Raw genomic sequence first — 12,500 nt, 5'->3', positions numbered from 1 at the left:
GAAAAACCTCCCAAGTGTGAAGTGGCTTGATTAGGAATAACCGTCCATGCTGAATTCTCATTCAGTGTAAAGTGCTTTATCCTAGTGCATTTGTGACAGTGAAAGGCGAAATGAAGGCTAACGGTTATCCGTTTCAAGAGGGTTAGCGTTTGTTATCCATTCGTTGTTCTTTCGCACGCTTTTAAAAAACCGTTTGAAAAAATTAGCATTTGTCCGAACCGTTTGCCTATCCATTCAAAAAAAATTAACATCCATTCGAACGGTTCGGCTATCCGTTAAAAAAAGTTAGCATCTGTTTGAACGCTATGCCTGTCCTTTCAAAAAATTTGGTATCCGTTCAAAGGATTCCAACATTCGTGCAAATGGTTAAGACATCCATTTGAAGGATTTTTGTATCTGGTTGCAAACTGAACATGTCCATTCCAAAGGTTGCAGCATCACTTCGAACGATTTAGCCTCTCATCCTCGACATTTTCCTATCCGTTCGATGTGAATGTAAAAGGATAAAATGACGATCTGAACAGTAACAAACATTCGATATTTTCAGACAATAATTTCCTACTGACAGGTAAGAACTATCCTTGTGCCTGCAGTACTGTATCTTTTTGTCGTAGCAACGATTGTGACAGCAATCGTTATCCTGCAACAAGACGCAGCAAGAGAAAAACCGGATAGTCACGGCTTTACTTACGACGCACAAATCCAAAGATACGTAAAGATGGCTTATTTCTTTATCAGTGACTCCAACGAGATTGTACAAAAGGATAAGAAATTTATGCGAGGAACTTGCAGCAATTGTTTAAAAGGTCACCCTTGTTCAGGACAGTTTTCAGCGGAGACTGTTCTTTACAACTTATATAACTGCCTTGAGCTTTCGAGCAGCGAACTTGACCTTCAGGTCCTCTCCAATATTCACGTCTTCACAAAAACTGAAAAAAAATCAGCGACAAAAGGAATAGAAGTCCTTGATGCAGCTTCACTTATCAAACAATTCCAATCTGCAAGGAGATGTTCTTACATCTTTACGGAATTGGCTATTCCATATTTCGAAGACTAAGAGAACATTATCAGGAACACAGTATTTATCCAAGAACTCATGGAAACACCAAACGAGTGCCTAAAAGCGCAACTTCCAAAAAATCGCTTGAGGCTGTTCATGCATTTATTGACAATTATGTTGAAGAAAATGCGATCGTGCTTCCTGGAAGGTTCCCGGGATTTAAAAGTGAAGAGATGAGGCTCTTGTCTTCATTGGAAACAAAGATGAGCGTTTGGAGGGAGCACGAGAAAACTTGTGGTGTTTTAAACGAGAGGCGTAAGTTACAAGAAATTCTTACAGCTGTGGGACGAATTTTATCCTGACGTGGTCATCTCTAAACCCATGATGTATCCTTGTTTAACGTGTCAGCAAAACACGACCAAACTGCAGCGAGCTGCTAACCTCTCAGATGAAGAAAAATCAGATTGTGTAAAGGCTCACCAAGAACATTTGGACATTGCACAAAGCAAGAGAGAATGTTACAGGAACCCTGGTAAGGAATGCGAGAGATTTCTTCAAACAATTGACACTAATACTCTGCTGATCTGTGAAACCCGATGGGCCTGTTCTTTAAATGCATCAATACATTACTCATGACTTTGCACAACAGATACATGTACCAAGCAATGATTGAATAACCATGATGGACTGGGAGAACATCATGCGCATCTTTATGCGGACAATTGCACCGGCCAAAACAAAAAGAGTTTTTTCCTTTGGTACCTGACATACAGAATTTTGCTGAAACTTTACCGCTCCATTACATACTCTTTTCTAATAGCAGGATGCAAAGTTTGGTCCTGATCAATCCTTTGGCTTGATTAAGAAAGTATATAAGGTGACTCATGTCTCTTCATCGTATGAATTTGCTAGATTGGTTGAGACCTCTAGTAACAGTGGCTTAAACAAAGCACAGCTGGTTGGAGCCCATGATGGTCGAATCATTGTTACTGTACATGACTGGGCGTCATTCCTTGGCCAGTATTTTAGAAAGTTCCCGAACATTAAGAAGTGTCATCATTTCCGGTTTTCTAAGGAAAACCCTGGAATGGTTTATTATAAAGAATTTGTGAACAACCCTGAACATTCTTTCATGTTGTTTAAAACTCAAGCCGTCCTTCCACCCTCTACAGCTACTCCTCCAGTTATATATTCAAGCGAACTGTCTCAAGAACAAACACTTAAGCTCTACCGTGAGATAGGACAATTTCGTAAGCCAGGAACAGAGGACATTGTAGCTCCTGCCCCTTAGCTCTTGTCAAACTGCTAAAATTTATCGATCGAAAATATTCCCTTGTAGAATCAGACACTATGTAGAGTCTATGCAGATGCTGTCACAAAGCTATGTAAAATCTATGTCAATCAGTCATACACTGCTTTAACCAGGTCCTATGTTGTTTCTATGCCAGGACTATTTTTTGGTATCGAAAATGCTATGTTTTCACTAGTCAAACGGAACCTTCTTGAAAGCTATGCAGTTTTTAGAGGTAGGAAAAAAGGAAGAATTGACATAGTTTCCACATAGCCTATACATATAATTTACTTAGCTTTTGGAAAGAGATTTTAGACTTCATAGTCAACCTTATACAAAAATCAAAGAAAATAAATAGCCTTCACATAGGACTGAAATAGAGTTTACATAGTAAAATGGAACAGGGAACAGTTGATTAAATAGCTTTTGAATAGGGTTTGCTTAGAATTTAGATAGCCTAGAAATATTAAAAACATATGATAAGCATAGCCTTTTTAAAAGGTGACATATATTTTGCATAGCATTAAAATAGGGAAAACACAGAACAAATAGTCTTTGCATAGGTTTGAAATAGGATTTTAATAGTATTTGAGTAGGTAAAACATATCACATACACAGCCTTTAATTAGACTTCAAACAGAAATTACATAGAATTGACATGGTCTTTAATGTATGTAGGCCGTTTCGATCTGCTTAAGCAAATGTGGTGTTTAAAACACGCTCGTAAAAATCACCAGAATAGTAGAAACAGTATAAACATATGAATAAGAATACCTTTTACATTGGTAAGAAATAGGGTTTGAAACGAAAAATTGAAAAACTATAGCAATATAATACCACGAACACTAATACAACACAAATGCAGTATTTTCATGGAGCAGCTTCCGAATCGAAACTCCAAGTTAAAGTTTGATTAATTGCTTATCGTGTAGACTTCTGGCTGATGTCGTGCTCTTCAGTGCCATACAGTTTGCTTATGACAGCAACGAATAAGTATCTGCAAACAGAAAGTGGAGATTTTAAGGCAAATGAACACAAAAACAACCTGACGTTTTAGAATTAAAACGAACGAGTATCAAAGCGTGATCGAAGATGACCGATCCAACTTGTTCAGATATGCGAAAAGGAGAGGGAACACAGGCATACTTCTTGTTGAACCTGACAGGAAAAAGACTTTAAATTGAAGAAAAAAGAAGCGTCTTCTTGCAAAACGCACGCTTTACAGTTCGTCTTCTTTGACATGAAAGTGCCCGTGTGAAAACAGATAAATTTCACACCTTTTCATTGGTTGGAAAGGCCCACGTGATGATAAAACGCAAAATACGCATGTGTTGAACTCACAGGCTTCCTTGGGAACTAGTGGAAACAAAATGGCTGACAAACACCGAGGACTGCAGCTATTTGCCACTAGCCACTAGCGACAGCGCGTCACCCAAGCCGAAAATGAACTGGAAACTTATCAAAACACTCGAAAGGGGTTGGTACCAAGTACTTTTAACGTCTGCTTATGATTAGCTTTTATACTTCTCCGAAGTAAAGATTCCGACGAAAAATGCTAATGGTCGTCTGGTTCGCGAAAGGATTTGAACAACGTCAAACAAAGCTTGAAATGTCCGCATTTTCTCATCGATGCATGCGCCTCCCACGGTTAAAAAACACTCATCATATAAGGTGATAATCTAGGGCCTGTTTGTTTCGTAGCGTTGTTTTCCTGTGTATAATGAAAAGTATTAGCACCGAAGGGTGTGCAAGAAAGGTATAGTAGTTGGCGAGACAGTTATGATTTTATAACAAAGTAAAGCACATAATTAAAGAATTAATCAAAGGTATTCATTTTATCTCAGCAATAACGCATTTGTTCTTGTTGGGCTTAATTATACTCATTTCCCAACAACGACAACTCAACAGTCAGATAACCTCAGACTGAAATCATCTAGAAGTCCTCATGTAACATAGATCGTTTTATAACAATAATATTACAATGGGAACTCAGTATTTAATAATTGCATTCATTAGTAATTTATACTGCTGAGTTCTTTTAACTCCATCTCCCCTTGCTTTGCACATTAAGTTCTGTGATCAGTGATAAAGTCAATAAAGGGCAAGAAAAAAGTTCTGGAATGTTTGCTTGAAAATATGTCTATCTGATCAAATGTCAATATGAACTCGCTAAAATGCCATGAGACATTTGACCAATGTTTACTATAAATGTTCTGTTAAGTTTCTGTTCTGCGCATTTAAGATCAGTGGCAGATCCAGGGGAGGGGCCCGGGATGGGCCCCCCTTATTTTTAGACCAAACTGAGTCCTGAAGGGCCCAAAAAAATTTGGGGGGACCAGGCTCCCCCCGTTATGCTTCCCTCTTGTCTAAGGGTCTGGGTGACTGGCCTCCCCCCCCCCCCCTTTATCTCAAGATCTGGATCCGGCACTGAAGATGGACTTCTGTTTCGGATCATCCATATTAAAGTAGGAGTCCTGGTTAGAGATTCTGAATGAGGTCTGAAATGAAGTATTTATACAATACTCAGACAAAATTATTTCTTCGGAAATGTTCAAGAGTGGCGCATACAACAAATGTAGTTTGCATTGTCATCAATGTAATCACAGACCTCATGCACCCAGCATTGACACTTTTCACACTCTATCCACTCAAATGTGTCCTTGTCTTCACCAGGTGCGTTTTCCTTGAAACAAAATGCACACACTTGGACTTCCATGTCCTCCGATTCCTTTGCAGTGGCATCTGACAAATTAGAAAAGAAGCGCTTTTGCTTCTCATACAGTTTATTAGGTGGAAACAACTGTGTTTTCAGGTATTGATGGTCAGATCCAATGACAGACAATCCCTTAGCCACTGATATTGCAGATCGAATGTGCTTCAGTGTTTTATCTGTGGTGTCTTTTGTCGGGACACTCTGAATCAATTCACTCAATTCAGCAATCTGATTAAGTGCATATGTTTTGAGGTCAGCCAGCTGTTTGTTTTCCTGGAGTTGTTTGTCCTGTTTGATAATATTAGACAACTCCTCGCGTTTCTTCTCTATGTCACTGTCACTGGTGGTCTCCAGCTCTGTACCAGGAAATTCTAAATCAGCAGCTGTGGCTTTTGGGTAGAGGATGTTTACAGAGTCGATATGGGAGCACAACACACCCCTTATAGAATAATCAGCACAAGAACATTCAAAGGTATGTACGCAAGCATCGCAGGAAGGGCAATTCAACGGGCATGAGCAACCTGAACTTATTCTTGTCACATGATGCACAGTTTGTTTATTAGAGGCCGACTGAACATTCCAGAAGCTCTCATCCTGCTTATAAACCGCTTCCTTCTTCACTGATTCCCCTTGTTTGTGCCGCTTGATACTTTCACATTGTCTAACGGTATTTTTGCCCTTCTCAGCTTTAATGAGCTGCTGAAAGGCCTTATCTCGAGATATTTTCCGTAGCTTAAATATCAGGTGATCAACGCCACGGTTTTGTTTCTTTTCTAGGTAAACTTCCTTGAGCATTCTATGGAAGCGCTCAACAAACATGGTGTTTGCCCGTGATCCTACCAGAAAACAAGCTGCCCATTCCCTTGTTCTTCCCACGTATTCTTTCTCGAAATACTTAGCCAATGGCTTTGATTTGCCCTTGATCCACGCCATGAAGTGCTGCAAGGAACGCCTGAAGCTTGTTTCGGATAACTCATTCTGTAAAGACTTCAGTGCGGCATATACCTCGGCCATTTGTTCCTTGTCTTTCTAATGTTCGTTCAGTTTTCGTCGCCAGCTGCGGTCGACGTGCCAGCTACATAACAGTTTCCGGTCCGGCCTCGAAAATGTAGAAACCCAGGCGTTGTAGTAAGCGTCTGTGTCATCACTCATAAACGTTTCTGTCTGTACTTCGCCACAGCGTTCTCGTAAACTTGAAAAAAAGATCTTCAAAGCGTCCGTCGTTTCTTTGTTACCAATGAGCCACGCTACCGGTATACCTTCGTTGTAGTCATCTGTAACAAGAACTTTGACTAGCTAGAAGTCATATGCTGTCGTACCGTGGGTGGCGTCGACGCATATTAATTTCTGAGCATGTTTTTCAAACATTTCTTTTTGGAACTGCGTTTGCAATACCAGTAGGAAATCTTTTTCTTCCACACCATTGAAATCAGATTTCTGGCCTTGTGGTTTGAATAACAAAACTAGATTGAATTCCTCGCATTGCATCTCTTGTACCTAGTAGAGAACACTGTCAGTGTCATCACTAGCTTTCTGCATACAGTTTATATTATACTGTTGCTTGATATTGTGTAGGTCTGCACGGGTTATTAAGTGATCCCTATTAAGCGGCCCACACATACTGCCCCATATGTAGTCCATTACAGAGGTCATTCTTATACCTTGAGAAAGCTTAGCTGCAATGGTGGTGCGCATTTCCTTCGACATTCTGTTGAAGGTGTTCTCCTGTCTGTGCCCAACGTGTTTCAAACAGAACTCTGCTTGCACCTCTCCTGTTGCGTGATACCTTCTTGTTGTGATAAAGGCAGGGCATGAGTATCCAGTCTTGCAAGATCCTTGTGATTTCATTGCTCTCTTTCCCGTGCTTTTGGAGACAAACATGCCAGTTAAATTGCATCGCAACCATGATTTTGTGTACTGCTTGGTCTTTCTGTCAGCACGGTGTTTCACATACCAACTCTTTGTCATCCTTTCTTCTTCATTCTTCCATTTCTCGAATTGTGTATTTGAGACGTTTTATCAATGTAAATCTGCTGAATCTCTTTTAGGTGTTTATGTTATGCTTTTTGCTGTCATAAGCTAAAACATGTCCTCACGTCAATTAAACTTCAAAATTTATGGTCCAGTTTAGAGCGTCTCAAGGGATTGAAGGCTGTTTCTTGTTATGGCTAGGATACACATGGACTGACATTTAATAAGATTGCCTAATTTCTGCTTAAGTAATTACTTTATCCCAGAATAATTGAGCAAAAACAGCATGACTGACTTAAAAGATTGAAACTTACGTTTGACAACAGCAAGTCATTTTGGGTCAAGCCGGTTCTTGTCATATGCTCCAGTGAAATTTGAGTTGGCTAATTGTTCCCCCTAGGAGAAGTGCATGGCGAGTATTTTCAAGGCTGTCTTGTACCTTTCAGTGCCTCTATTTAGGACTTGGGAGACGCGTTTTTGGTGTTAAACTCCTTAAAGAAGGTAATTCTGTGTTTGTCGGCGTCTTTGCTGCGTTTACAGAACTACCCTAATGAGAAGAAATTCACTCTATATGATTAACAAGGGGCATGGTAGAAGCATAACAACAATTTTCCCATTCGCGTACGTGTCTCTGAGCATTTTCTTAGAGGAAATACAAATTAATGGAAATCTTTGGTGATAGTTTTTTGAAAACGTTCAGAATTCTAGGTCAGGAGCAAAATCTAACAAAACGGAACCAACTATGTTATATAAAAAAACAATTCCTTCTGCATCAACCATAATTACCATTACTATGGTCTCTGGCATCATCAGAAGAGCAGGCCCATTTTCATGGTGGCTTAACTTATTATTGGATTAATGCTTACTGAAGGTGGTGTGGATCTTGGCTGTGTGGGAACTGCATAGTTCTCCAACATTTCTAGACTGTCACTGAGGTGCTTCATTGCTGCCCTTGTTTCAGCCATAAATGAAGTTAAGGTGACTTCCATTCTTTTTAGTGTCTGGCAGAAAACATGGTGACAAAAACAGGTCAACATTATGTCACTTCGAACTTATCAGCCAATTCAATTTCAAAGTTGTCTTAATAATGAACAGTATTTGCAGCTTACCTCGAAAACCTGTAACTGATCACTGTCAGTCGTCTTCTTGAGTTAGATTGTCTGAAAGCCAGTCCAGCCGTTCGATATGCAAGGACATGTTTAACATGTCTTGGGCTTCCTTGATCCTCTCGCGTTGTTCCTCTGTCCGTCCCCTTTTCTCTCTCTTTTTTCTTTCCAGTTCTTCCCTTTTCCTTTTCCTTTTCTTCTTCCTCTCTCTCTTCTCTTTTTCTATTCTTTCCAACTCTTCCCGTCTTCTTTTGTCTTCCGTTTCTTTGTCTCCCTCTCCTTTCTTTCCAGTTCTTCCCTTTTTCTTTTCCCCTCCCTTTCTCTCTTCTCTTTCCTTTCAAACTCGTCCCTTATTCTTTTCTCTCTCCTTTCTTTCCAATTCCTTCGTTTTCTTGTCCTCCTCCTCTCTCCAGTTTTCTTTTATCCTTTTCTTTTTCCTTTCTCCCGTCTTTCTTTCCATTTCCTCCATTCTCCCTTCCTCTACTTTCGCTCCCTTCCTTACCTCAATTTCTCTTTCCTCGCATCTCCTTTCCTCTTTCATTTCACTGTCTTTTAGATCCTTTCTTTTCATTTATTCCCCTCTTTCCTCCCCCCCCCCTGCTTTTTGTGTTTAACTCTTCCTTCCACCTCTTCTTGTGCTTTTTGTCCCAAGTTTCCTTTCCTCGTTTTCCTCTTCTTCCCTCCCTTATTTTTGTCTGCTCCATGCATCAAACGCCAACTCGACTCCCTCTGGCTTTTCCCTTCTAAATATTGCGCGTACAATTCCTCCTCCTTCTGTTTGGAGATGGGGAGGTCTGAGGCATTGTCTGGTTTGTCACTCTTTCTGTTGTTTGCCCTACCGTTTTGATTAATGTCATGCGTTGGGGAACTGGAACCTTTTTTTGTTGTTTGTCAGACGGAAGTGGCGTGGCTTTGGCGCCAATCTTGAATTCTGAAAAATGGTGGACAAAACTAACAAGAAATTTATCACTTTAGAAACAGTCAAAAAGAAATTATCAAAGAGGACTCATTAGAATCTCGGGACAGCCAGACATTGGCAAAATTTTGTCACAAACTGCAAATAAAGTTAACAGGCACTAAGAAGGAACTGCTTGAAAGACTACTTCCTCTCAAAAACGAACACTTGTTCGATAGAAGAGTTAACAACATTTGCAAAAACTGAGGTACAAAAACACACAACAGGTAGGTAGAAAACACACACACTACTCCCAATTGTTCTAATCTACACATGCCCCTCCCGTTACAAAAACAGTCTGATCAAAAGTATAAACAAGTCAATTAAAATAAACTAGGTCCAAAAACCTAGATTTGTCTATTAGGGAACAAATCGGCCATTGATAAATAGTTTATCAGGTTCTGGTGTGCTAAAGAAAGCAATCTTTCCCTCCTCTCTTGCTTTTTTAAGACGTGGTCACTGCTTTTTTCTTCTTTTGCTTATTTCAGTAGGAAAATCTGCATAGACCGTAATATCGATATCATCTGCCAGCTTGCGGCTCTTCTAAAAACCAGCTCACAAAGCGTAGAAACGGTCAAATAATTTACCTTCTAGATTCTGTAACCTGCTTTCTACCCCTGCGAGCATTTCGAAGATCGGTTCCAGTTGAGTAGCGATTTTTTCTGTCATGTTCAAGGACTCCAGAACTTGATCGTTGTCGCTGAATACTATGCTAATGTTCAGTTCCAAGCATGGACTGTTGCGGGCCTTTTTTCCTTCTGGAGAGCAAATGTTGCCATCAGAGCTGATGCCAACTGTGATAAACGTTCACATTTAGAATTCAAAGTATGCTTGAAACAATCGGGGTTGTCAATCAAGTTACGCGGTAAAATTTCGCGTGCATGAAATAGTGTGATTAGGATTTTAATTGCGATATGCACAAAACATAAGTACAACATGCAACCTCGAAAACTTTGAATGGCTTACCTTGTGTTCCTCATAATTTTCTTACTGCAACGACAGAGAGCTGTGCTATTACAGCAATTTTACCACTTTCTCGTCGCAGAGGAAGAAGTTAGAGTGAGACGGAGAAACAGACAAATGTTGCTGATGTTCATGGCCCAAATGAGACAACAAAACGTGCAACGCGGAAGAAGAGCTTGGGTTTGGCCACGTCTGGTTCAAAAACTTACTGGCAAGTCCGGCGCTAAATTTTCTTTGGAAGGAACATTTCAGAGTCACCCGAGAATCATTTGAATACTTATGCGACCTTGTGAGAGTAAACCTGCAAAAGTAGCACACAAGATTCCGAGTCCCTGTTAGCGTGGAGGAAAGAGTTGGCCTAGCACTCTGGCCACTGGCAACAGGGAACAGTTACAGAAGTTGTGGGTTACAGTTTGGATTAGGAAAGTCAACAGCGAAAATCATCTGTAGTGAGTTCGAGCAAGCTGTTTTTGATCTAAAAGATTGTTTCATAACATTTCCTTTAACAAATGAGGAAATTGGAGAGAAAATTGAGGAGTTTCAGGAGCTGTATGGAATACCGCAAATAGTTGGAGCGTTCGATGGGTGCCACATAGAAATAAATGCTCCACCACAGAATCACGAAGATTATTTTAATCAAAAGCAGCACTACAGTATAAATCTACAGGCCATAGTCGATGCCAAATTGAAGTTCATTCATGCTACTGTTGGGTACCCTGGAAGTATACATGACGCTCGAGTTTTAAGGCTAAGTGGTTTGTACGATTTCGCCGAAAATGAGCAAATTCTTAGTGGTTCAATGCGAAATATCAGTGGAACAGAAATCGGGCCTCTTTTAGCTGGAGACCGTGCCTATCCACTCACAAACTGGCTCATGAGACCCTTGCCTGATAGAGGTTATTTAGCTGCCGAGCAGAGGAAATTCAATCTTAAGTTCAGCGCACTGAGATGCATAGTCGAAAGAGCTTTTGGCATGCTTAAATCAAGATGGAGGATTATTTTGAAGAAAATTGAACAAAAAAAGACAACTTTGAAGAGGACTGTAATTGCGGCTTGTGTTTTATGCAATATTCGCATTGAAAGGGGAGACCTACACGATGCAGACGATAGCGACTGAGACTGTTGCTCTGATGATGACAACGGAGGGCGAAATGCTTTTGAAACCGGCAACAATATTCGAGATACGTTAAAAGACTATGTGTGGGAAAACCTGTAAATTAATGGTGATGCAAACTTTTTATAGTCTTCTTTGCTGTTTCACATAAAAACGTGAAGCATAAATCAATCCCTGTTCTGTTACAAGGTTGTTTTTTCTTTACAACTTCAGATTATACATGAGTCACTGCCGGTACTAACATGATTGAATGAAGAGTGAAAATAATAACATTTTTCTTGGATTGAACAAATGTGATGTATAAATCTCTAAAGGTAAAGAAAGTTAACTCATTTTCTGCCCTACTTTGACAGCAAGTCTTTGAAAATAACTTTTAAACCTGTAAGTATAGCATTTGTTTGATCCATTTGCTTGTTCTGGGCCTCGCAAAACATTTCAGCAGAACGTTCAAATCTCTTGTTATCTTGTTCAATACTACGCTTCCACATTTCCATAATGGCTGTCTGGAATTCACCTGCAAAAGATCCACTCGGTTCTGGCTCATCTCGATGCTGTCGTTTTCCCTTACGGCAACTCTTTTCTGCGGGCTTGTCGTCTGCCTTCTTTTTGCCAGAGTGGGTGCTCGGATTTGAGGCTGGTCGACTGCTTTCCTCCCGAACATCTTTACTTTCTACTGAGCCTCCTTTCTGCTCTGTACTAGTAAAGATGGAGCTTCCTTCAACGGCCATTTTTGTTGGATTTATGCAGTCGCGATGCCCCATTACTTCCTCAAAATAATCAAAATATGAAAAGCCATCTTTGATGATTTTTATTCCAGCTTCTCCGGTCTTCTGGGTTCGCTGTTTTAGTTGTTTATACTCGTACTCCGAATTCTGTTGGCGTTTCTTGACCTGTTGAAGGGTTCTCTGGCTCTCGGGAAAGCATTCTTGTAAGATGAATACATTTCATTCCATATTTTGATCTTTTCCTTTTGAGAGGCGCTTCGAAGCTGGTTATACCTGGGCCCCCAAGCTTCCAAAAGATCTTGAGTCTCGTCAGTCCAATCAGCCGACTTCGACTGGCTTTGGTTGTCTTAACCTTTGGCCATTCCTCCTCTGACTGTAAAGGTGAAGTGCTTGCAGTCCTTGCAGTGCTTGCTACAGAGATGGGCGATTGCGCTCTTGACACATCAGAGATGTTGTGGATCGTGCTGAGCTGAGATGAATCTTCAAGTTGCTGTTCATGTAACTGCATACGTGTCAACTCGGACGACTAATAAAAAGAGTTGCTGGTCGAAGGAAAGGGCAATAACTGTCTACTAACCATAGGCGGTTGTAAATGCTCAGGAGAATTTACTTGGCTTGCTAAATGCTGGTTCAAGTTGTTTCTGTTGAAGAAGACACGAGTG

The 12,500-nt window shown here is 40.4% G+C and overlaps 2 protein-coding genes and 1 pseudogene across 2 annotated transcripts; 2 read left to right on the top strand and 1 right to left on the bottom strand.

Annotated features, from left to right (window-relative positions):
* The first annotated feature begins 1,384 nt into the window (after positions 1–1,384).
* Positions 1,385–2,291, top strand: LOC140926763 (uncharacterized; annotated as a pseudogene).
* Positions 2,292–4,842: 2,551 nt separating this feature from the next.
* Positions 4,843–6,018, bottom strand: LOC140926753 (uncharacterized). Its single transcript, XM_073376457.1, has one exon. The coding sequence runs from the start codon at positions 6,016–6,018 to the stop codon at positions 4,843–4,845; it is 1,176 nt and encodes a 391-aa protein (XP_073232558.1).
* Positions 6,019–8,865: 2,847 nt separating this feature from the next.
* Positions 8,866–11,116, top strand: LOC140926744 (uncharacterized). The gene is made up of 3 exons (XM_073376445.1): positions 8,866–8,890; positions 9,713–9,861; positions 10,313–11,116. Exons 1-3 carry the CDS (start codon positions 8,866–8,868, stop codon positions 11,114–11,116), a joined length of 978 nt encoding a protein of 325 aa, XP_073232546.1.
* The last annotated feature ends 1,384 nt before the right edge of the window (positions 11,117–12,500 follow it).

The sequence above is a fragment of the Porites lutea genome, chromosome 1 (genome assembly GCF_958299795.1).
Source record: "Porites lutea chromosome 1, jaPorLute2.1, whole genome shotgun sequence".
Taxonomy (NCBI): domain Eukaryota; kingdom Metazoa; phylum Cnidaria; class Anthozoa; order Scleractinia; family Poritidae; genus Porites; species Porites lutea.
This window is presented reverse-complemented; position numbering and strand designations above follow the sequence as displayed.

What these genes read in the sequence shown, in the direction of transcription:
- LOC140926753 (XM_073376457.1), bottom strand. Translation starts at nt 6,018, where the DNA reads ATGGCCGAGGTATATGCCGCACTGAAGTCTTTACAGAATGAGTTATCC.
- LOC140926744 (XM_073376445.1), top strand. Translation starts at nt 8,866, where the DNA reads ATGGGGAGGTCTGAGGCATTGTCTG. An exon ending in GAGGTCTGAGGCATTGTCTG is followed by an intron (nt 8,891 to 9,712) that starts GTTTGTCACTCT and finishes GTCATGTTCAAG; the next exon opens with GACTCCAGAACTTGATCGTT. An exon ending in GTTCACATTTAGAATTCAAA is followed by an intron (nt 9,862 to 10,312) that starts GTATGCTTGAAA and finishes CTGCAAAAGTAG; the next exon opens with CACACAAGATTCCGAGTCCC.